At 37.0% G+C, this 25,178-nt stretch overlaps 1 protein-coding gene across 1 annotated transcript in view; it reads left to right on the plus strand.

The window, feature by feature from the left end:
* The window catches only part of ACSS3 (acyl-CoA synthetase short-chain family member 3), a gene marked incomplete at both ends in the record, with an annotated part of 33,214 nt that overhangs the window by 5,462 nt on the left and 2,574 nt on the right, over positions 1–25,178 (plus strand). The window contains 6 exons of the mRNA XM_009082311.1: positions 2,668–2,856; positions 6,845–6,979; positions 7,279–7,419; positions 9,781–9,861; positions 9,945–10,040; positions 21,858–22,009. Coding sequence (XP_009080559.1) covers positions 2,668–2,856; positions 6,845–6,979; positions 7,279–7,419; positions 9,781–9,861; positions 9,945–10,040; positions 21,858–22,009 — 794 coding nt within the window. The remainder of the gene's footprint in view (positions 1–2,667; positions 2,857–6,844; positions 6,980–7,278; positions 7,420–9,780; positions 9,862–9,944; positions 10,041–21,857; positions 22,010–25,178) is intronic.

The following is a 25,178-nucleotide window of genomic DNA, read 5'->3' on the forward strand; positions in this document are numbered from 1 at the left end:
TTGTGTTTAACTACTTATTGCCTACTATCCACACTTACTATCAAAACACTAATTAAATATTGTTTTCTTGCCTCTGGCTCTTTTGTCAACACTCTGCTTGAGAGTCTCACAAGCAGAAAAGATAATTATTAGTTTTCTCATTTCTTTGAGGGAAGGTGATATTAGCCCTGTGTTACAATAAGTTTGGAAATTTTAATATTTTCACAATAGGAAGGATAGAAGTTTACTTCTGGAAATAAAGTTGTTACCTTTACTTATGATTACATTCACCAATCCTACCTAAAAACGTCTGTAAATGCTGGTGATATGGCAATAAACTCTGTGTAGGTGTCCAGGCACTGTTGGTTTGTGCTGAGTTTTGAGAGCATATGTCAGTTTCATAGAACATTGATAGGTATTAATAGGTCTAGAATTAAAGGTAATTTCTCTTGATAATCAGCAATATTTATTACAAGAGATCTGTTACATATAAATCATATACATATCTTAATTTGTCTGAGTTTTCAGCCTGATGTGGTGATGACTTTGCCTTATAAATATGTTCTCTCTTGTGGTTGAAAATAACAGCAGGGATTTATGTGATGTTTATAGAAAATGGAAGTTACACTGTTATCTTCTGATGCAGGAGTGCATGCTTGGGGTTTCTGTCTTTCCATTTTCTTAAATCCTTAGGCAGAAGTGTAGAAATATGCATAGTTTGATTGTGGATGAGCTGTGAATTAATTGCAAAGACAGAGCAGATGTATCTGGAGCTTCTGGATATTACTGTCTCAGGTTACTGAAAGTCTGAACATATGTTTCCAGTGAAGAGAGAAGCAGTGAGTAATGCTGTATTATCCTCTTCAGTATGTGTATCAGATAGGGTTCTAGGACTGAATGTGGTTACTTTTTAAATAGAGAAAACTCAATGTTTTTAAATACTGTAAATGAAAGGAATACATTTCAAAGAAAATCTACCTCACTGACCATCTCATCCATGAGAAAGAAGGTCCTTCCCTCCTGTCCTGCTTGCACATGTATTGTTGGCTTAGGCTGTCTCCATTGCTTGCATTATTTGCTGGGTCACTGAAAACATTTTTACTGCTTCAGAAACTTGGGTGGGTTTTATTGGACAGGCAACATCCCCCTGCTGCTCTCAGGAGTTTGTCCCCCCTTTCCTTTCTTTTCTGATAGTACCTGAAGAAAAGTCTTTTCCAAGATGAAATTTTACTTGAAACCTATTGCATGTGAATAAATGAGGAATATTGCAGTATGGCTAAGATTTGATGAATTTATATGTAAGCGGATTTGTGTTACATTGATAATGAAAGAAAATAGAATGTTTAAACATCCTGTGTTTATTGTAGTATTTTCTAGTGAATGGCAACCTCTTAAAGAAGAATTTTACTACTGTGGAGAAGAAGAGTTCCCGACAGAGCAAGTCCTTTGTTCTGAACTTAGATTTATATGTCTTCATATATCCCAAGGACTTCCTAGAGAATTTCTTATCACTATTGTGAAACTAATGCAAGCAAAACTCCTGTTGTTATTGTTTTGTAACCATGCTTATGGAGTATTCCAGCTCACAATGTCCTGGGATGTTTCTTCTTCCATCCTGTTTCCTATTAGCTTATTAGTCTACTTGGCTTCTTCTTAGTGTACAGTTCCTCCTGTTAACCTATTGGCCTATGCTTTGTACACAATTACATGCAGTTTTACCTCTATTACTTATACACCTCTATGAATGGATGTCTAACTGAAAAATTTAAAGGCAGTGAGCAGATTTAGGTACTGAGTATTAGAGAGCTGACAGCCTCTGGAACTTGAGAAACCTCTGATAGTTGAGTTCAATCATTTGCTGCTGGGGAGTGAGTAATTTGCTTTTGCTTCAGAAGATGCCACATTTCCCTGCTGCAACAGGCAGGTTGGGACAAGTGCACAGTGCTTGTCACAGGCTCCCATGCTCACTCTAATAAAACTTACTGTGTGGTAAATTGTTCATCTTGGTGTACTAATGAAATATTCGATACTACTTTTGTGACAAAACATTGTATATTGTCAAGGCAATAAATATTTTCTCATGGTGTTATAGAGACATTGCTGCTGATCTATCACATTTCTTGAGTTCCAGTCCTTTGCTGCCATGCAACCTGTCCTCAGGTTTCTGCATACCAAAAATGAAAACCTGAAAATGAGAGCAAAAATAACCTCTTAAATATAAACATGTTTCTCTGAATTTGTATAGGGTGTAAGATTTCTGGTCTCAGATTTTGAGAAATTTGCAACACTGTAGTAGAGAGAAAATTTCTACACACTGATTTGTGTTTCAAACTAGAAACAGTCAAAATATAAACAGCTACCTGGAGAAAAGAATGAGTGGTTAGAGTGTCATTTAAAGCTCGCAAAACATTGATGTTGATTTTTTTTCTGTAATGAATGTAATAACTAGCCTAATTCCATTTTTATTTTGCAAAATAAAAATATGTTAGTGGTTTTTTGCAAAAAGGAAATTGTCCTAAATTTATTGAAGCTTGTTTGCATCATTTATCAACTTTCTGTATCAGACTGGCTTGTCTCCTTAATGTTCTGTGTCTGTTGATGGTGTGAAAGTTGTTTTTTTTTTTTTTTATGGTGCTACAGCAAATACGGAGAAACTTTTATTATGTTGTGAATGTTTTATCAGTACAGGTCTCCAAGTTAGCTGATGTCATGGTCAGACATGGTGTGAAGAAAGGAGATCGTGTGGTCATCTACATGCCCATGATTCCACAGACAGTGTACTGTATGCTGGCTTGTGCAAGAATAGGAGCCATCCATAGCCTGATTTTTGGTGGATTTGCGTCTAAAGAGCTTTCGGTTCGCATTGATCATGCAAAGGTAATAACCTGTTTGGAACAGCAAACACCATTGCATTAGTTACTCCTCCAAGTCAATGGCACAAACCTATTAGAGTTTTTCTTCCAGGTGGGTTAACATTTTTCATTGTGTCCCATGCAATCTCAATTTGTTTATAGCACCTAATGTTGCAATCTGAACAAAGTGCTACATGTGTGCTGATGTTGATACTTACTTGTATAGCAGACACTGGGATAGAAATTTTGACCCTGTTTAAAAAAGTGTGAGTTTAACATGCTGTTTCCTGTATAGAATGTACTTTCTTCTCCCATTTTCCAATCTTTTTCTACAATGCAGCACCTTAAAACTGGCTTTTTGCCCAGCATTTTCAAGTGCATGAGGAAAATGCTGCCAACCCTAAATGGCTTACTTGATGTTTAGACATATTAGGTAGTACATTTTTTCAGCTATAATTCTACTTAATCTAATTTCTGCATGAATCAAAGCAGCTACAGAATTAGTTGCATTAAAGAAGTGACTCTGCAGAGAGCATAATTAATAGAGGTGAATGCTTTAAAGGCTTCCATGTTCGGCACAAGTTGAGCTTGTTTATGAAGCATTATGTAAGTCTGTGCAAGTGAAAATACAGATAGTACTTTAATAATCTACTTAGTAGCTTATATGGGCATATTAGTAGCTTGTGGGTGCATTACTTTCAAACCAGCTGACAATGTTTGTACTGAAACGGCCTGTTCCTGTTTTCTAATAGTGAACTAGACAGTCTGTCATCTTGATTGGTTGCTTGGATCATTCACATTATCTGTATTAGCCATTTATCACTGAATTACCTTGCTGAGACACATAAACCAAAACATGCAAGGCAAAGTCCACAGGATTTGTGGAACTTTTATATAAACCAAAACGTGCAAGGTAAAGTCCACAGGATTTGTGGAACTTTTACTCAGATTCCTGTGTACAGAAGTGTTTTTCAGGTCACCAAGGCTTGAATTTTGTGAATATCTGTAAATAGAGAGTTGAATACATTCCCTCTCCTCTCCTTGATATTTTAACAAAAAAGTTAATAAAATGGCTGAAATGGTTTGTTGGAATGATGAAAATAAGTTGGTGAAAGGCTAACAACAGCTCTGTGGTTTTTCCTGTCTTCTCACTTCCCCACTTTTTTAACAAGCTGTAAAAATTAATGTTAACTCATAAAATTAGGGAAAAATAATGTAGAAGAAAAAATTATAAACTTCTAAAAATTGAGGTTGCTACAACATGAATCATTTAGTATGTTTACGTCTAGATTATTTTTAAATTGTTAGCTAAATATCCCAATAGGTTTTCTCCAAGGAGCAAAGGGGGACAACTCACTAGCCATAATCCTTGCTTCATGCACTAAAATGAAAACAGAGAAAGTTTAAGTGTTTTACCCAAGGTCATATAGCAGGTCTTTTGAAAGGTTAGCTATAGAATTATTAGCGGCAGGTCATGAATTAGATCATAATTTACATGGCCTGTTTGTTTCTTTAGAAGGTAGAGCTAAGTATTATGGATGATTTTTGGTCCATCTGATGTATAATAAAACTGTGAGTAAAGAGGAAAGACACATCCTCAATATGATTTCAAATCAATTTAAAATCTTCCTCAATGAAAACATTATCCCATTTTGTACCATGGTAAAGCTTTCTTGATAAGTGAATTGCATACTACTGAGGTTATCTTTAAGACATGTGTATAAGTATCTGTGATAGATGGTATTTTGCTGAACTCAGAAGTTATTTAAAGCAGTCTCAAAATAACTTGACTTTTTTATTAGGCCTTTATGTGAATTGGTTTAGATGCTGCAGTACAGGACCTGATGTTGGGAAGATTAATCAGAAAGAGTTAAAGATCATAGAATCATAGAATTTTAGTGGTTGGAATGGACCTTACAGATCGTCTAGTCCCAGCTAACCCATCATCTAGTCCCAGCTACCCCCTGCCATGGTTGCTCAAGGCTACTAGACCAGGTTGCTCAAGGCCTCATCCAGTCTGGCTTTGCACACCACCAGGGCTAGGGTATCCACAACTTTCCAGTGGTGCAATGTGCAATGGAAAGCTGACTGTAAGATGCTTTTGTGGAAGAAAGGCCAAACTTCATGTTCTCTGGGAAGAGCTGAGTGAAAGAAATAACAAGCACTTTCTGTTGACTATGAAAAGGTACATACACTTTCCCAGCTTATCTTAATTTATCTTGAATTTTAAGTAGGTCTGGGAATGCTGCAAAGTCCTGTAATTGGTAATTTCTACTTGTGTCAGGTATTGGCAGTTACAGGCCTTTTGCAGTGAATCGTGATGAAGTGATATAGAACATAAGAACAAGATTTCTTTTGGTTGTTTCCTTTGCCTGAATCTGGGAATATATAATTTTCAATATTTTATGCTACAGCTCACTGTCTCTGGCACTTGTTTTCCAGCAGACCCTTGAACTTTCCTGGTTTTCCTTCAAACTAGTTTGATTTCTGTCTAATCTAACCATGCAGGACTACTTGGGGCCACAGAAGAGGTGGTAAATGGGTGTATAAAAGTAATATGGGAGCAGAGGTGCAGGGGAAATAATGTCAGTAGGCAGAAAGGTAAAGCAGTAGAAAATAGCATACAAAGCTGTTGATAAGCAGAGGTGGCATAATTTACAAATGACTGTAAAGCTTGTGATGACAACAGTCTTTCATCTTAACAATTGAATAGAACTGTGTTTATTACATTTATTACAGGTTAATTTCAGCATAGCCTTCAGATGAATTTTCAGTTTAACTGCATTGTATTTTATCATCTTTTATTAAATCAGTGCATCCTGAAAGATAAAGTTGACAAATGCTGAAATTTTAAAGCTCATCTGAAATCTGTATTTTGAATACACACCAATTAGGGAATGTCCCTGAATGGCAGATTTGAACAGGAAGCATTTTATTATTGCACAAGAAAACAATTTACTCTGTGCTTTCACTACCTAATTTAATGCAGCCTTAACTGTGGCATTGTGGTTTGTGCCTACTTAATGAGATTTATGCTAATGCATACAATTAGTAAACTAGCTTGATCAAACTGAGGGGCATAAGATAAATATGCTTTTAAAACTCCAAAAGCAAGGAGTTTGAAGACTCATTCTTCACCAATTAAAATGTGTTCTAACACATAGTTTCATTGGTGCTACCTTTTCTTCCCTGAAAACCAAAAATAAAAATACTGGTCTTGGGACTCAAGTTGAAATAGCTTATATGCAGATTTCTTGACTCAGGAATTCTTGTCAAATTAACCACAGGTTTTATGTGACAGAGATGTTAAATCCATGTTTGGAAATAGAAATTGTTCTAAAAATACCCCAGAACTGTAGCAGTCTGATTTTGAGTGGTTTTGCATCCTGAATCCTGCAACCAGCACTTGTAAGACTCTAGGTTTACTTCCCTCATGTGCCTTATGACTTTAGCTTATCCTCTTCCTCTATTTCTAATTTCCTGCCATCTCTTGTTTGCCTTCTTTTCGCTCTTTCTCCTGTTTTCTGTCCTGTGCTATTTAATTACTGGCTGGGAAAGAGCTAGCAAAGTGCTACAGCTAGTTTTGAAATATGCAGCTGAGGGCATTAGAAAGCAGGCTAAACTAGAGAGAGAATCATTGAGATCCTGGTACCAGTTTTCCTTAATGGAGAGGCTTAGATGGAGATGGATCTTTTAATCTGTGTTTGTTAATTTTTGTGCAACTTACAAGAAATTAGTATTGTTGATTTCTTACTCAAATTTGATAATCGTGAAGGTATCAGAGGTTATTAGTGTGCTTCTGAACAAGTAGCAGATGCATGGACAGCAAGATCGCACAAGCTTGATTTCCTTAGAAAACTGGTCTAAACCTGTTTCTAATTATGTGAAGACAAATTTTATACATTGGACATCACTAATCAAATAATTTAATGGAAAGCATGTTATTAGGTCATGTATCTAAAATAAATTCCAAATGTATTTATTAACAATCTAATTCTTTTTTTGTTTTTTAGCCCAAGCTTATTGTAACAGCAAGTTTTGGAGTAGAACCAAAAAGGAAAGTAGAATACATATCCCTTCTAGAAGGAGCACTGGCAAGGGTACAGACCAAACCTGATAAGGTTCTCATTTACCAGCGACCTAATTTGGTGGGTGTACAGTTGTTATGCCTTTAGGTTAACTTTCAGATGTTTATGTAGTGCATGTGCCTTTTGTTTTTTACAAGTAAAATTTTACTGTGTCTCATGTAGTTTGGATTTTAATTTTAAGGATGAACTTTATATTTTTAAGATTTAAATAGTTAATAGATTAATGCAGCAGAGAGATTACTGTACAGAAAACTGAATAGTACTGTCTAAAAGAAAATGAATAGTGCATGTTTTTTGACCTAACTCCATTTATTTCATCTGTTTTTCTTTTGACAATTTTCTTATTTTTCAATGGCCAGGGCCATGTTCCTCTTATCCAAGGTCGTGATCTTGACTGGGAAGAAGAGCTTGCAAAAGCACAGTGTTCTAAATGTGTCTCTGTTCCCTCAGACCATCCACTTTATATTCTGTATACATCTGGAACAACAGGCTTGCCCAAGGTAAACGCCTATCTGTAGTCTAAGTGTCTGTGGCCAACCTATCTGCAGTTCCACTTGAGAAAATATTTAATTAAAAAGGTTGAGAATGTTTGCCAGAACACAGTGCTATGAATGATAAGTGTTGCTAGAAATGGTTTAATCTCATTTATTCACATTTCACTACTTGAAAGTAAGTGTCCGTGAATAAATCATGTCTGTTTATTTAAATAGTAGTAATATAAAGATAAGCTGCATTTGCTTCAAAATGTTTGTGTAATACAAACCTTTGAGGACAGCAGAATGTCTATTATTGATTACTATCTTCTGTGTTTTAACTGGTTTAGATAAGCGTAGTATAGTCACTTAATGGCAAGATTAGTTAATGTATCACTTGTGTGATAGCATTTGTTGCTGACTAGTTTTGTTCATTATTTACATATTAGCTAATTTTCCTGCAGCTAAAATAGAGTGAATGGCATTACAGATTAAATGGAATTAAGCATGTTCTGAAAGCTTGTGCTACTGAACAATTCTGAGGACATAATTTCCATGAAAGTCTAGACTGATTAAGTGAAAATTAACACAGGGCATTCTTTGAAAAAGTTTGCTTTCAAATGTCAGTTAATTTTAATGATCTGGTTGTAGAGGTTTGCAATTTTAAAGTGAACTCTAGGGTATTTGCTTGGTACTTACAGTGCTCTTTTATAGTGAGTGTGGAAGACAAGCTGAGTGCAATTTTCTGGCTGTGGTCTTCAGACACTGTCACATATCCCTGGATATGACAGTGCTTAGACTACTACTAGAAAATTATTTAATGATATTGCCTATAAAGTACACAATCCATGAGGATGTGAGGGAAAACATCAGTTTTGCTGAAAAAAATGTCTTCTGCTTTTATCCTTGACACGGGTACTTCAAAGCGACATGTGAATCTTGAACTATTTCAATTGCATTGCCAAGAAGCCCAAGATAAGATCCTTTGTTGCAACTGGCATGTTCCTGGACTGTGAGTTTCAGTATAGTATCTCAGACGTAAAAGTTTTCTGAAGTTTACTTCACTGTGTTGGCTCTCCAGAGAAAAAACGTGGACACCTTGAATAAAACAGCCCTGTAAGATGGAGATTGTCAAATAATGCTAAGCTGTAATATTAAGTCAGTGAATAAAATAACTTTTTTATTCATTTAAGTAACTTAAATGGTGATGCAAGTAAAATTACTCAGTTATGACCTTCATAACAAAACGTATTAATCTCAGAGCTGGGGCTAAGTTAAAAGCTGAGTCTAACAAAACCAATCTGATGTCTGAAATTCGTGAAGTGTTAGTTAACCATTCTTTGCTTTAGCAGTTTCTGTTTTAATGAGTTAATATGTCTCTACAGTCCCTTGTTCCTTGGATGAGGCCTGAAAGTGCCTATTTCATTCCATTAAGTACTTGAAGAGAATGTACCATGCCTAGCACAGACAGATAGCTGCATCGCAATGTCTGCGCAGTGGCTATTTGTTTGGTGCAATGGATCTCATCTGAATGTTATTTGAGGACACCAGGACATAGTTTTACCTAATTCTTTCTTCTAGGAACAGTGTACTATAAAATGATGAAATGTATATTAAGCATTGCAAAATATGTCCAAAATGTTCCTGTTAATGGTGTTTCAGAGCTGGTTTTTGATTTACCAAGGTGCATGATGGTATTGATACTCTCTCATTCTAATTTTCGTTTGATTTACCAAGGTGCATGGCAGTATTGATACTCTCTCATTCTAATTTTCACATCCCTCTTTTAGACTAAGACTGGGAAGTTCTTGCATTCGTATGTGCACTAGATATTAAACTTGCAAAATATACATTGGTTTGAGCCAATCTTCTGACATCTTTATAAAGAGTCAGTGCAGAAAGGCAGGTACATTTCTGGGAGTAGTTGACCCCATTTGTTTTAGGGCTAGTCTACTTCACAGGTGTTCCTCTTTTCCAGTGATGATATAAAGAGACTAGACAATGAATTTAGAACATTCCTAGCATTTAGGTGGCACAGGTTAACTGAGGTAAATAATCTCTTATTTTTTGTCAGCTTATGTTGACTAAATATTTGTATATGCAATTCTAATGAGAGAATTCTAGTTTTATTAGTTATCATCTGAAAAATATTGTCATCTAGGCCTTTAATTGTGTTTTTAATGTTTGTTTTAGTTTATGTTTGTTTTCTAAAATTCTTTAGTGGAAATGCTAGTACAAGCATGTTCTTGTTGGAATAGATCCTTTTCTTAATTGAGGAGTGTTGGTATTAGGCAAGTCTACTCCTGCTTAAACCTGAACATTTAATTGAAGACAAGAATACCATTGTATCCTTCAAATTATCTTAAATACTCAAATTTTCTCACTTAGGGTGTTGTCAGACCAACAGGTGGCTATGCAGTTATGCTAAACTGGACAATGTCAGCTGTATACGGACTCAGACCTGGTGAGGTAATTCTATTTAAATGTCATGTAAATGTTTTTGACTGCCTCTTAAAGCTCCTCACTGTATTTATGTTTTTATTTCATTTTAGGTGTGGTGGGCAGCTTCGGATTTAGGCTGGGTTGTTGGTCATTCCTACATTTGCTATGGACCTCTTCTTCATGGGAATACTACAGTTTTGTATGAGGTATGATCCATTCTAAGCCAGCCTTGGCAAAGGCAGCATCTCCTCCAGCTGATGATCCTGTTTGTGCCTGTTTGTGACACAGATGTTTAAATAGTGTGTATATCTTCAGTGTTTATCCTGTTTACAGTAATTTCTGAGAAAAACTTACTTCACTGTTCTTCAAGCTTTTCTACTTCATCTGTGTGAGTGGTGATGGTTAGTAAGGTAAGGAATTGCAAAACAACAGACCCAGAAATGGCAGATGGTAGAATGTACCTATGTTGCTGATTAGACTACCTTTATTATGGATCTAGGAGAGGGTGTTGTGTTTTTGCATGTCTTGAGATGAAAAATACTTACTGGCTCTGGGTTGGATGCAATTGAGAGCTCTGTGGTTGGAACCAGAACTTCTAAGGAGACTTGTCTCTTCTTTCTTCCCTCTACCACTCAAGGCAACTGAAGCCAAGACTCAGATGACATTCAGGGCTTAGTCCTTCTACCTGGGAGATGAAACACAGGATGGACAGGAGATTACTCCAATTAGAGTGGCCTACTGCATCCTAACTTTGGTGCTCAAAAAGCAATCATGCTGCCTTACATTATTATTTTTTTGGAAGTTATTGTTGATTCTCTCACTAATCACCAGGCAAGAAGATACAGTGTTGCATGAGGCATCTTCATTGTTCTTCAGGGAGTGAAGTATCCATCAGTAGTAGTGAAAGACATTTTTTTTGTGAAAGCACCGACATTGTTAGCTCTTAAGCATGCTGAGATTTGGTTGTCTGCATTCACTTGACATTAAGAATTCTGGGTATATCCCATCTTCTCTGACACTGTGGAGCATGATGCCCACCTAGTAATTGTTTTGTCTTTCAGTGGTCCTAGAGGCAGAAGTTGTTTGATCTCTGCTATTGTGGCATGCTGATAACCTCTGTTGAATTGTAGTGATAATATGAAACGTGAACCACTAAGAGAAATCCAGAGGTAACTCAGAACATGCAGAAGTATAGTGAATGTACTGGATACTGAGGGTATGAAAAAGCACATGAAACAGGCTTTGGCAACATTGTAAATATAGCAATTGTTAGAGTACCATCTGTACCCAGCCCTTCTGAAGCAGGGGAGTCAGCATGATGTGGTGGAAACATACTGTTTTACAGACTATCATACGTGCAGAAGTTCTTTTTAAGGAAATGGATAGTACAAGTAAACTTTCTCCATCTTCCTATTATTATATTGTAGAAGTGAAAATGACCGTACTAGAACAGAAATAGATTGTTACAGTTTTCATAAACAAGCATTAACAAAACAATCCTTTGGTGTTTGCACAACCAGTTAAGTTGGTATTGGTTGAGATCTGCTTCACTGTAATGAACTCATACACTTCTGTTGGTGGCCAGCTGGTGCTGGGTTTGTTCCTGATTTTTGAGTAAATATGTTTCTGAATCCTGGATACTGAAAAAGCATGGACAGTGGTAGTAAGGTGAGATTGCCTCTAAAGTTGTTTGAATGCTGTGGTGCATCAGAGACTACAGAACTGACTATGGCTTGCTGCATCCTGTTTTGGAAGTTAGAAGTATGCTTTACTGCTCGAAGTTCAATCTCTTTATAAACTTATAAGAGAGATTCTTACAAGCAGAAGATGCTTAAAGTCCAGAAAAGCAGTGGTCATTAAGGGTGTATCTACCTGATATTTGAAATCACAGCATCAGCACAATTCTGAAGTCAGTCCTCTGATTTCCTTGCTTATTGATTTGGTTCACAGAGTGGCTTTAGTCACATGAATACCATCTTTATAGAGAAAGCTAAGACTGAAACTTTGCTGCTTGGGATCACATGGTAGTATCCAATGAGTGGGACTGCACTGCTGTGAAGTTTTCCAGGACAAGTGAAAAGCACATATGCCAACAGAAAGCTTTTAAATAGTCAAGAGCTCCCACCTTATTCTGAAGTACTTCGTGTGGTATGCAAAAGGGCCAAAAGCTATGTGCAACTTCATATTTACTAATGACCATCAGGTGGTTGTTGGCAATATATTATCTCTTTCTCTGCTGCAAGTCACACTTAGGAAAGGTCTTAAAGGGAAAGACATGGCAGGCTGCAGTCAGGCATAATTGAATTAGCCAGGTTTTTGGATTGAGTGGATTGAATAAAGAATGGGAGTATGTGAAGCACACAAAGTGGGGAAAGAAAAACTGAGGACAGAGAGAAGTATTGGGGATCAGTTCTTTTTTATCATTGCATAACATTTGCCAGTTTGCAAGACATTGATGCCCAGTGGTATTCCTCCCATTCCATTCCATGCTCTCCCGATTGCTCAGTAAACTGATGACTGTTTTCACTTAAAGAGGGAAGTCCTGACACAAGTGCATTGTTGAATGCCCCACCCATGACAAAGAGAGCAGATAACTGTGCATACAGGTGCTGCAGAAGCTGTGATCAGTGTTTCAGTCTGAAGGACATCTCAAAGATGTCCTCACTGCTGGTTCAGACTAAAAGTGATACCCTGAATTTGCGAAGTATAAGAAACATTTGCACAGTGTCTGTCCCCCATAGCCTAGTGTCTTTCAGATGACCAAATGTAGATTGTGGTTGCATTGTGTGTTCAGTAAAAGCACAATTAAATTAGGACTGTGCTGTGTTGTTGTCAGAGTACACATATGCAGCAGCACTTATGTTGGTCATTGGCATTGAGGACATCATGAATGATCCTGTGACTTCTTGGCAAGAAGGCACTGGCATATGTTTTAGTTTTGTAACCAGAGTAATGGAAGATTGGGGATGTAGAAACTATGGTGGAGTCTACTGATGATGTGTGAACTGACATGCTACTGTCATCTGCATGAAACAAATTAAAGGGACAGCTTGACACTTCCTAGAAGAGAAGTCACTTCAGTCAAGAGAGCAAAGATCTGTAGGACAGCTTTCCATCAGAAGACTTTGAGCTGTATTTTTGGTGCAATGAGCAAGGCTAAGTCTAGTCTAAAATAAACCTCAAAGAACATCTAATGGAAGAGGTAAAGAGCTTTGGCATAAAATGGTTTGATCTACTAATCTGCTCTAATTCACCTCACGATTTGCTATGTAAACAAAGTGTGACACCATATGTGCTCCTGTTCATTTTACATGCTATTATTTCACATTTTTGCCAGTACATATAGTAGGAAGAAGATTGATATCTCTCATACTACAGCAGATTGTGCCTAGGTGGCACCTGTATACGTTGCTTTGTACAAAATGCTGTCGTTTATAATTTTTGTAATAGAAAAATGTAAAATAAGAAACAAAATGTAATGTTTAAAAGCAAAGCAAATTTTGCAGTCTTAGAAATGTGTTTTGGAATGTGTGCCTGTCTTCATGGTTATGTTCTAACTTCGTGGTTGAATTTTAAAACTGGTAACTTTTTCTTCTGTTCATGGAAAGACTGTGAGTAGTGTGTTATTCTATGAAATTGAAAATAAGCATTCGTCAGGATGTTTTTCTTCACATAATTTTATGTTCTGTAGGATCTCAGGCAAATAACTTTGGTTTTTTGTCTTCTAGGCAGTGCATTGATTTTTCAGTAATGCCTGAGAAAAGCACATTTGCAAAACAACTATTTTTATTAAAGTACACAGATGATAACAAGTACCAGGGTTTTTTTCCCCCTAAACAGCCAAGACAGAGAAGCTCACATGCCTTAATGCATGTCAGTAGTTGTAGCAGCTGGAGAAAACTTAAATGGTTATTCTTAATTTGAATCTCACTGTACCTTCTGTCCAGATAAATTTTACTGATTTGCTTACATTCAGTGCCAAGCATGAAAGCTTGCAATGCTTTATTGAAATACATGATGCAGAGAATATCTGCAGTGTAACTATGGCAATGAAAATCAGGCATTCATGTATTGCTTATGACTTGCTCTTTTTCTGATGAGTTTACAGTGTACTAATCTGGTGGAATCCATTCAGTTCTCCGAATTTACAAACCACCTCACAGTGGAACTTCTGAATCCTTTTCAGTCAATGTCAAGTGGCAACTTGCTGATTGAGGGAGTGATGCTTCATTCTTAGTGCACATACAAGTTCTGAAAGACGTTAGGAAGTAAGGTGTTTTTCTAGGCATTTCAAGTTAAAGTAATCAAGTAGTTTTTAAAATAGGGCAGAAGGTACTTGTTTAAAAGCAATAGGACAAAATACTAGGAAAACAACAACAACAACAACAAATAATTCAAAAGCAGCAAGTGAGAGAATATGTTAAACTCATAAGGTAGACTTTTGCAGAAAGGATTCCTAGGTAACTAAATGCATCTTAATGTGGAAAAGGGATTAGAGGAAATTTACCTCAGTTCATGGGTTCAAATACATACATTTGTATGGATGGATAAAAATGTCCAGAAGAACAAGCACTGTATACTTGTATTATTGAGTTTGAAAAATACCTCCAGATGCAGAGGTGGATTTGTGACATTTTGTAGAGCATGTGTACACACTGTACTGCTGTCTTATACCTTCTGCTGAGCTCAGAGGTCAGGCATGTCAGATTACTCCTGTGTGTTGTTTGTTTATGTAGTGCAAGCATGGATACATCTCTGAGAACTCCTAAAGGTCCACTAAATAATTAGAGGATTGATATTAACGTCTTCAGTTAACTCATGTGGGCTCTCAACTACTTGTGGAAGAAAGAGATCATGACAATGTTCTTTCTATTGCTTATAGAAAGATCATTTTCCTATGAAGAAGAGAAATGGTCTGAACACTTTGCTGCATTATTGTGGTGGCAGAAGAGACCATTGTGAACAAGAGAAACAGGATTTGGCTCTAAAAATGGCTTTGCATACTGAGATATTCAGTGGTCTTTTTTTCACATGCATTTTCCTGAGGTGAAAGGGTGAGGAAGAACAGTTTGTGTGCTACACTAAATCCAATAGTACTCCATTTGTCTATCTCCTCACTGGTGGTAACAATTCTTGCTGTTACATCTTTGTAGTATGAAAATACCCTGTGAAATCTTTGGAAATTCAGTATCTTTAAGTGAAAAATCCCTGTTACTTATTTTGACCTTGTTCTGTTACCTGGAAATGAAGACTGAAAAGGATGTGTGAACATCACTGTAAGCTATACTAAATTATGTACTAACACGCTGTTTTTCTGTCTTTCAGTCTTGCATCTGCTTTCCCAGCAACTTAGACTATTTTTATTATTTTTATATGTAACCAGAGTTAATAAGATTTCTGAAACAGAAATACATTGTAGGAAAAGAATATCTGATCTTTGCTGATATTATAGTTGATGACTGTTTTATTGTGTTAGATAGTATGGATCAATATGTTAATTTTATGGTATATGGTCTTCACACAAGCTAGAAATCTTCACTTTCTAACTTCACTTGGATTCACTCATACAGGATAGGTCTTCTGGGCAAAGTTAAGAGATAGACAAGCACAACAGAGCCCTGCACCTTCTCAGCTCAGCTATTATTTGGATCACTAACTCTGCAGTATGTAATAGTCCCCTGGTGGTTAGGGTTACTGCTCGTTTAATAGTACATGAAACAGTAAACCATCAACTGTTTTGATTAAAGAGTTGGTAGACCAAATTCTTACTTGTATATGTAGGAGTGTGAGAAATCTCAGCATTGCTGAGAGCTAAGAGCTTGTCCTTGCTGTGTCAGAGTGTGTCATACATGTGCATTCCCATATGCAGATGGGTGTTGATAAAGGAAAGCCTACATGCTATGTAAGTATACCTGTATAGATAGTAATCTCATTTTTCCTCCTCATGTGCATGGCTATTTCTTATATTTCCAAGTGTATTTAATCGTTCAGAGTTTTCAGATGTTCTTTTCATTAGTCAAAAAGTATTGCTTTGATTTTTGTAAAAATTTTTTTTTTGAATCCTACTTTATTTAATAGTAAGCTATTAAGTTCCTTTGTTTTGATGAAGAAATTTTGGAGACAGCAGGCATACATGTATTTGGAGTGAATGGACTCTAAATATGTGAAATTTGGGGAAGAAAGAAATTGAACTCTCTTTTAGGCTGTTTTTATAACTTGCTCAATTTGCCTAATGTTGAATAGTTTTCAAACCCCATCTCCATCTTTATTTCATCTCCATATGCTCAAGATAGTTTTGGTATGAAATTTTGGGAGCCTCAGTGAATTTAGGATCTCTACAAATAATTAAACAGGGAACGACAGTTATAAATTACTTTCACTAGAAAGTATAGAAATACATAGTTTTTATTCCTTTTAAATTTTAATTCTCTTACAAAAGAATTCCATTTTCTAGTTTGTCTGGAAAAACCCCAGTGATTTCGCACTAAATTAATAAAATTTAAGTCTGGGAACCACTGTGGTGGACTTCCTTGATCTTCTGAATAAGAAGGAGGAAAAACTTCACCCAGTAGTAGAAATGCACATTTATAGACTCAAGTATTGTATTAGCTTGAGTATGAAATTACTATAATCTAATTAATGTTTAAGCACCTAAGAGATGTTAATTCTAAAGGGAAAATCTAAAGGAATTGACTTGGCACCACCGCACTAGTTAATTAGAAGAGGAAAGCCGTGTGAGATAAATGGCAGGTACTTGAAGATAGGAAGAAGACTTTGATAGTTTTATAGTGGCTGTTTTGACCACTGATGATGCACTGGGCCACAGTTGCTGCATGAATTGTCAGAAGAGAATCACTGCAGTGAAGAGGTTTTCATTCTGTACACACAGGAACAAAAATAATGTTTGCAAAGAGAATAAAGTGTAATTTTTCTTCTGCTAAGAAGACTGCCTTAACAGTGAATGTTCATAAATTCGTAGTCAAATTTCTTAAATGATTGCCTAATGATGGGTTTTGGGTTAGGGAGTATCAGTTTGCTGTTGAGCTATCATCCCCTTTGCCTGTGGATAACCCCTGTGGAATGTAAACTGTGCTGAATTCATACCCTCACTACTTAGAGTGTTTTGTTTATTTTTAAATTACTTAGGTGACAAGTTGGCATTTTAACAATTACTATGGAAACTATGTACTTTCAGTTTTTAGTTACTGTCACAGTATTGTCAGGAATGTGAAAACAGTAATGAACTCTTTTGAGTAGAGCGGGGATGTTTTTGGATTTGGTTTGGTTTTTATAGTTCTTTTTAAATAATCTATTCTGGATTACTTTTCTCAAAGACAAGACAAACTTCAGCTATAAATAAGTTACGTGAAGTCTCACAGCCCACTTTGGGTTGCTGTTGCTAATAGGATTGCAAGCTGTAAGCAGCAGGGTAGGATGAAGAGAAAGTCTAGCTACTACTTATGGTCCTGTGATGTCAGGAAAAAGGCATCGTCACAGTTCCAGTGTTTGGGACTTTGAGCTGCAGCTAGGGCAAGGAAGAGAATGCCCACACTTGTCAAGGAGCCATATGTTAAGGGCTTCATTTGAGTGGTATAGGACAGAGAAGCAGCTATTATTCCACACAGAGCTGTAGCAAGACAGTGCTGTGCACCTGGAGGCTTTCTCAATGCTTACTGGGGTCTTGCTGTTGCAACATATCTGCAGGGTACATAACAACAGCAACAGGCTTAAAATTACTCTCCTTTGGCACAGTTCTTGGAGACATTGAGCCTTCCTGCTGGATGGTTTTGTAAGCCAGTACCATCAGCTTACAAAGCAAGCACTGTCTCTGAAGTCTGGCAATTTTGTGATCTTTCTGCCATCACCCGTACTGATTTTATTTCTGGAGCGAATTCAGTACGACATGTCATCTCAAGTCCATAGCGGAGGTTTGGCAGCAGGTCACCAAGAGAATGATGAATGCCTCTATGAACATATTCTTTTGAATCCTGATGTGTCAGGATTTTGTGTCTGCTTTGGCATCAGAGGTTTTAGTGGCACTGAGTCCATGTGTAACATTTCCTATGCTGAGAAAATTTCCTCATAATTTTGAATTCAGCTTTACTTGAAGAACACCTTATTAGTGGTCAGACAGAAAGGAAGTTGCTGCACTGTTACTAATGCATTGTTGAATATTTTATTATAGCTGTTCTATGTCTTTTTCCTCACGTAATCCATCCTGGTGGCTTCTCACTTTCTCCACATGAGAATTTTTCTATCCCCTTGATCATTCTTGCTGCTTGACTATGAATATTCTTTCATAATCATGTATGAAATCATAATAATCAGTGCATTCTGCCTCAGGATGTCTGCTCAGATGTTAGACATTTCATAAATCACCGTATACAACTTCCTTGTGAGGAGAAGTGGAGGGGCAGGCACTGATCTTTTCTTTCTGACAACCAGTGGCAGGACCTGAGGAAATGACTTGAAGTTGTGTCAGGTAAGGTTTAGGTTAGATATTAGAAAAAGTTTCTTCACCCAAAGGATGGTTGGGCACTGGAACAGGCTCCCCAGGGCAGTGGTCATGGCACCAAGCCTGACAGAGTTCAAGAAGCATTTGGACGATGCACTCAGGCACAGTGTGTTATTCTCAGGGATGTCCTGTGCAAGTCCAGGAGTTGGACTAAATGATCTTTGTAGGTCCTTTCCAGCTCTGAAGATTCTGTGATTCTGAAATTATGTACTAAATCTAGATGCTTCCAGAGAGATGTTCCTATCTGTTTGTGTGCCTCAGAGTCTTGTGGTTCATTATTAAAAGAAAGTATTTTCTACTTGAATCTTCCTAGCTGATACAAGAAGTGCTTGTTCTTATTTTTATTTTTTTTTTGCATTAGGTGAGACAGATCACTCTCTGACTGCCCTTTTCCTGTTTACCATGCTCTCAGTTCCTGCCAACCACCAATATTATTGCCACTAACCTTTAAAATCCATTTTCATCTCCAGTATTGATGCAATGCTTAGTGGCAACAGGTCTTGAATTGATTGCTGCAAAACTCCAGTGGAAGCATCTTGTTTGCTCATAGTTCCCAACTGACTCAGCAATGTCAGCATATTCTGAATTCAATTACCCTGTGTTTTACTGTTTATATGGTTAGCTTTTAAAAATCAAAATTGCATGTGGTAATAAGCCTCTCATGGCATCTTTCAGTACTTCTTAAAATTTTTATATAATAAATGAGAACTCTCACTGGCGTTTTTATTTGTAGTCTTTTTGGCTCTGAAATTAATTTGCGCTGTCTCAGATTTGGTTTGATATGTCAGATTTTGTTTATGCATTTGCTAAACTGTGAACAGCTGCCGAGGCTTTTCTGCAGAATAAGTAAGAATATTTTACAGCTGGGCTAGATTTCTTTTCCCTAAATGAATATTTTAAGTGTTGCCTTAGTCTCTGGGTATTATTTTCAACTGTCAGGCAAATTTTCTGTTTCTTCTGCTGTTTGTCTTTAATTTGGCTTTCTCCTAAATCTGAGACTGGTAACTCCAGACCTAAGCTTCTGTAGCTTACCTGTGACATAAATATCAAACTGGCAGACTGCTGCATGCCTACCTACGCACTCCTGAAGTTCATCTACTTTTGTGGAAGATGCTCTCAGGCTCTGACTTGAGCTTGCTGGAAGTGTGAGGCACAGGCATGTCTCTGACTTAGTTTGGGCAGGGATCAAGGGTGAAGGAGGACCTGGGATGGACTGAGTGTGCTTGGGTTGAGACATAGGCCTTTTATTTGCTCTGGATATTCCCATTTGGTTAAAAGCAACAGTCTATTTTATTACTGGCAGACTAACCAATTTGAGATTGCTCCATAACTAGGTTTTTTTATTGTCCAAGATGATTGATTCTAGTTAATTGCATAATTAGTTAATGAGACATTTGTGGAAATTCGGCATTTTTCAGAGCGTGAGACCATTTGGTTTAGCATTAGTGATGTGGAGTTGAACTCCTAACCAGGTGGCTACAGATGTGCAGGTAGAGTGAACATTACAGGGAGAGGACATCAACTTGAACAAATACATTCATAAACAAATACTGATGAATGCATAAAAGTTGTGATGAAGAAGTCCACTAGGATGATGCTTAAGGGCAGTCTGGTGAAAGATTTTTCTTTGGGAACTGTGTGTTATCTGACAGGATAAAAGACATAACTCTTTTTCAGTAAGAAAATACTATTTTGCATTTCTTTTTGGTAATTTAGAATAGTCTATTTGCAAAAAGAGGGGTTTTGGCATTGGTTATACTACTCCCTGCTACTTGGTCTGGGAACTGGGTTTTTTGGGTTTATTTTCTCTCCATTAGCTTCTCACCACCTGCTCCATCCTTCAAAAACAAACAAAAAATATCTTTTCAATTGTGTGTTCTATTTTGTCTTGGTTTTTAAAATCTTTTATGGTGATCTTTTTGAGCATACCTCTTACCAGCAGCAGTGTCTCACCACAGGGCTGCAAAATCAATGGTATGTATTCAACCTTGGCTGTCCTGTGTTCTTTGAGTCTGATGAAAGGTACATCGGTGTTCTTGTCAATGTTGAGGCACAGCTGGATGCAGAGCAAGCCTGGGGAAGACAGCAGCAGAGGGGGCAGATGGGAGAGAGGGAAAGGGATGGATTGCTGTGAACCTGCATCACAGTGAGCATGCTGCTTATTATACTGGGATGGGGCAACTAACTAGATTAGTGTGAGTTTTCATAAAGGCATTTACTGTGTTGCCTCAATATCAGAGTAAAAATACTGAATTTTGTAAATTCTTTCAAGGTATTTAAATGCCTCTGTTCCTTTTGCACCTTGATAAAGTGAAAAGTGTTAATTAGAGTTTAATACGCTGGGGTTTTTTTGCACTGGAGCCATTAATCTGTCTATTCCAAATTTGCGTTTACATGAGGGTGGTGAATGTATGACTTTGTCTTGTGACTGGTGAACTGCTGAAAAGATTATGACATTTCAGTAGTGAAACTTTCTCTGTGTTTGTGGCTTCTTGCATAAAGCATTGACAAAGCTGTGTTTGCAATATGAAAGGTGTATGTCTCTCTTGTCTTGCATGTTCTGTCGAAGTCCATCTTCTAAGTGTGTCTTTCTAGTGAAAACGTTGTGGTGATACTGGTAGAGCTAAAACTCATTCTACATAAACATCATCTTTTAATAATCCCAGAATGTGTATGGAGCAGTTCATGCACTGCATACAGTAAGATTGTGACTGTATGATCCTGTGCTCACTGCTTTTCATATTTTCAGCAATACAGAGAAGTATTAATGATAATTTTATTTTTTTAAATTAAAATTACTTAACATAGAACAATTCATCATAAATGATTACTTCTGTTTACAATTTGCTCGACTATGCCCCTTAGCTCAACACAGTGTTTAGTTTCTTTTAAAGAAACCCAACCCCAAACTAGACCACAGTCTGATTGCACACTAAAACAGAAAAGAGATCTTCAGCTTCAATCTAGGCTTCACATGGGTTAGGCACGCAATGGTTCCAAGAAGCCAGTTGTAAGCAGCTAAGTGGGAAGTTTTCCAGAATTGAGATAAATTTCTAGGTAAGAAAAAGTTGCCATTATGTCCCATAGGCCTGTGCATGGGAATATAACTGCAGTGGCACTGTATCCAAAGACTCCTTATTCAGAGGGACTGTGGGACTTTTCCAGACTACTTCTCAATCCGGGCAGATGTAAACATGACTCCCTCTGCTGGCAGTGCAAAACCAGCTCTTTGTGTCTATCTTTTCATTTGCATGTCCATTTGTCCTAATTTTCTAAATATTAGCTAGTATGTGCTGTGTTCGTGTAAGAGATCGTGCCCAAAGCTTGTGAATTCATTTCTGTAAGTGAATACACTCACAGTATTATTATTTTTAACAAAGCCTTCTTTAAAGTCTTGAAACTACTTTTGTTGCTGTGCTACCACTACTGTTATGTGTTCAAGCCTTGAACTGTCAAGAAATTATGAGGTATTTTTATCTTGTGACATTTTAAATTATTCTCTCCATAGGGGAAGCCTGTGGGAACGCCAGATGCTGGTGCCTATTTCCGTGTGCTAGCAGAGCATGAAGTAGCTGCCTTCTTTACTTCACCAACTGCAATTAGAGCAATCCGTCAGCAGGACCCTGAGGCAGCCTTGGGAAAGAAGTACTCTCTGAAAAGGTGAAGTAAGGATACACTGGAAACAATTTCTTCCAGAAACAAGCTGGATGAACTAAGAATAATGAAGTATCTGGGGCTTTGCCCACCTCTGTATAGCTGCATTTAAATGTAATCTTGAAAATATAGGTGTACATATATTTGCTTGTAAATTTATATTGATAGTTTGGAGAAGATGAAAGCTGTTACAAAGTCTATAACATTAAGAGCTTCTACTGAGTTAAGATTGTTCATCCAACCTTAATTTTACTCCACTGTGCTTACACCCTGTAATGCAGTCCTTGGATTATGTGATCCTGTACTGCTTTCCCATGACCTGTCATTTTGTTGAGTGCACAGTATCTTTCGTGTTTGTTTAATCAGCAGCTAGTCAATATTTTCATTGTCCCTCCATAAATTTGTTATTCTTTATGATCATGTGCTCCAAAAACTGAACTATTTGCTGTTGTACTGGTTTTAAGGCGTTTATCACTATACTATCAGCACGCTTCAAAATCATGACTGAGTTTATCCTCACAAATCCCCTGTGAGATGAGAGAGTGGTATTATCTGCATTTTGCAGTTGGGAAGCTGAGGTACAGAGAGATTAAGGTCAAAGTCTTCTGTTAGTTCTAAATATCCAGTCTGAGCCACTGGACTGCCACTGTTTCAGAGTTCTTAGCATTATATGGTTAAAATGTTTTATTAGCATTATATTAATAAAATGCTTCTAACAGTGACTTGGGTCTGCATGTGTTTAGCACTTTTACAGGCCAAGTTTCTGTATCTTACGGTAAACGTTCTAAAAATGATAAATACATGGGTTTGGACCACATCTAATCTTGAAGTTGAATAATTTGCTCAGCATCAAACAAGGACTTTGTCATCCTGTATAGGCAGTATTCAGTCACAAGGACATCTATTACCACTCTTGCCCAAAGAGAAGGGGAAGATGCACAGCCATGTAGCTTCATTAGGCCTCCACATTCTTAATTGCTCAGGAAAGTTTATTATTAATATGCTGGATTTATTCCTGAGGTATTCATTACAAGTTAATCATTACTTTCTTGCATCTGTTTTGAGTGCTTTCATCAATCCTTACCCCTCTTTGAAATAGGAAGCAAGCTCATTTGAGACACTAATGCACTATTCTCCTATGATGTTTATTGACAAGAAAGTGATTCAGATGCTAGAAAATTTAATTGCTATTCCTTGGCAATTTTTAGGCAATGAAGACAGAGTATTCATTTAATGAGAAATGTGCTTTCTTGCTTTGTATGCTGTCACATGTTCTGGCCAAATGAGAATTCCAGATAAGAGTCTCCTTGCTGATATCAGTTGCCACAGATGTAAGGAGGTATTTAATCATTCCTATTCAGTCCATATTGAATGAGCTTCTCCATTTGCTGCAGATTTAGTTGTCTCATAATTCATTTATCTTTGGGCTATGTTATTCACTGGAACATGATGCCTCTTTACCAAACCCTCTAACACAGTATTTATTATCTAGTAGATGCAGTTGCTAAAAAAGTCCAGCAGGTGATAAAAATTTCCATTCTAGGAAAATGCTTGGGTGTTACTTGGATGGACTTTTCTATTCAAGGTTGAATGAATTCTGGCTGACTCAGTTTGAAATCAATCTTACTTTAATTCATTTACTCGATCTCTATGCTTTCTTCTCTGTTATATGGTGAAGAATCTTTTTCAATGAGATGTCTTTCTGCTACCAAGGCTAAAATCCTTTAGTGACTCCAAAATACATCCAGGAATGCAGTCCTGAAAGAGATTCCCACCATGGTACATTCTATTCATGAAAGATTCTATTTAAAATGGTAAAGGTCAATGTAATTTCTAAAAAAATTATGTTAAAAAAGACATTCTGATAAGGAAAAGAGTTGGCAGGCAATACCAGCTTCCAGTGTACAAGGGAGTACTTGGTTTACAGGAGTAAATTGTATTATAAACAGACTTTTGAAATTACGTAAGTTAAATGAATTTCTGTTAGGAACTGATGTTTCTGGCATCACTGGCCTCTGCACAAAATTACATATGAGGTTTCCAAGGGTTCTAGTGTGTATGCTTTAAAATTACTTGTGGCTATTCAAAGAAATTTCTTTGCTTCTGAGACAAAGTGTCACCTATGTCTTAAACACCGCTCATGCTTAACAGTAAAAGAAATGTTTAATTTATTATACTGTAGGGCAAAATCCCTGTTCAGCCACATATTTATACAGGATCTAAAGATACAGCTCTTGATAAGATCCAGTGCTGCTGAGAAGGTTGTCTGATCATATTGCTGCCTGTTGTGTTTGAAAAACAAGTAGCATCCAAATTCCATGACCCTCATCTACCTGAGCATATTCTGTTCAGTTCTTTGAATCCATTCTCATTTTCATGAGGTAACTTCATAACACCAAGCCATTAACTCTTCCCATATTTGGAGTCACACTTCATCCTATCATTGACATAATTGTTATGAGCTGGTTTGGTCTGATTTCCAAATGATTGACAGCTGACAGTTTTGCATGAAATGGGGCAACAACTCAGCAGATCAGATTAACATGCAAGTAATAATTTGCCATTTGTGTCCCATAGTCTGCTTTCTTGACTTTTGGTCAGTGAGAATGCTCTGCCGTTTTATATCATGACAATTTAAAGATTCAAGCTTGTTCATCTGATATCAGTTATTAATACACTTTCTTTAGAAAGAACTGTAAGACTGCATTGAAAAATGAAGAAATGATGAATATAAAGTAGAAAAGAAGCTCTCATTTTCTGTCTCATAAGTGGAATAAGAGGATGTGAAATTAAAGTAGCAAATGCAAAACTGTTAGAAGGAAATATTTCTCATATATTTGATGTTTCACATATGCTGCTACAGGATATGTGATTAAGACCCAGAATTTAGGACAATTGAAGTACATGATGCTGTTACACCTGCTGTCCCCTACTCTGTGCTGCTGTAGATCATGTATGGCCATTCCTATAGGAGTCCTGAGCTGTGCTCATGAAGAACCTTTGGGGAGCTCTCCCTCACTCACACTGTGAGGAGCTGAGCTGCAGTTGTGTTCTGTGTCTCTCTTGACTTTGTCACCCAGACTTCCAGTGCTTGGATTCTCATGAATGGAGAAAAATCAGAAGACCTGAAAATACTATTTTTTAATATACATATTTAAATATGTATTTTATTTAT

This window comes from Acanthisitta chloris, unplaced genomic scaffold (genome assembly GCF_000695815.1).
Source record: "Acanthisitta chloris isolate BGI_N310 unplaced genomic scaffold, ASM69581v1 scaffold43419, whole genome shotgun sequence".
Classification (NCBI taxonomy): domain Eukaryota; kingdom Metazoa; phylum Chordata; class Aves; order Passeriformes; family Acanthisittidae; genus Acanthisitta; species Acanthisitta chloris.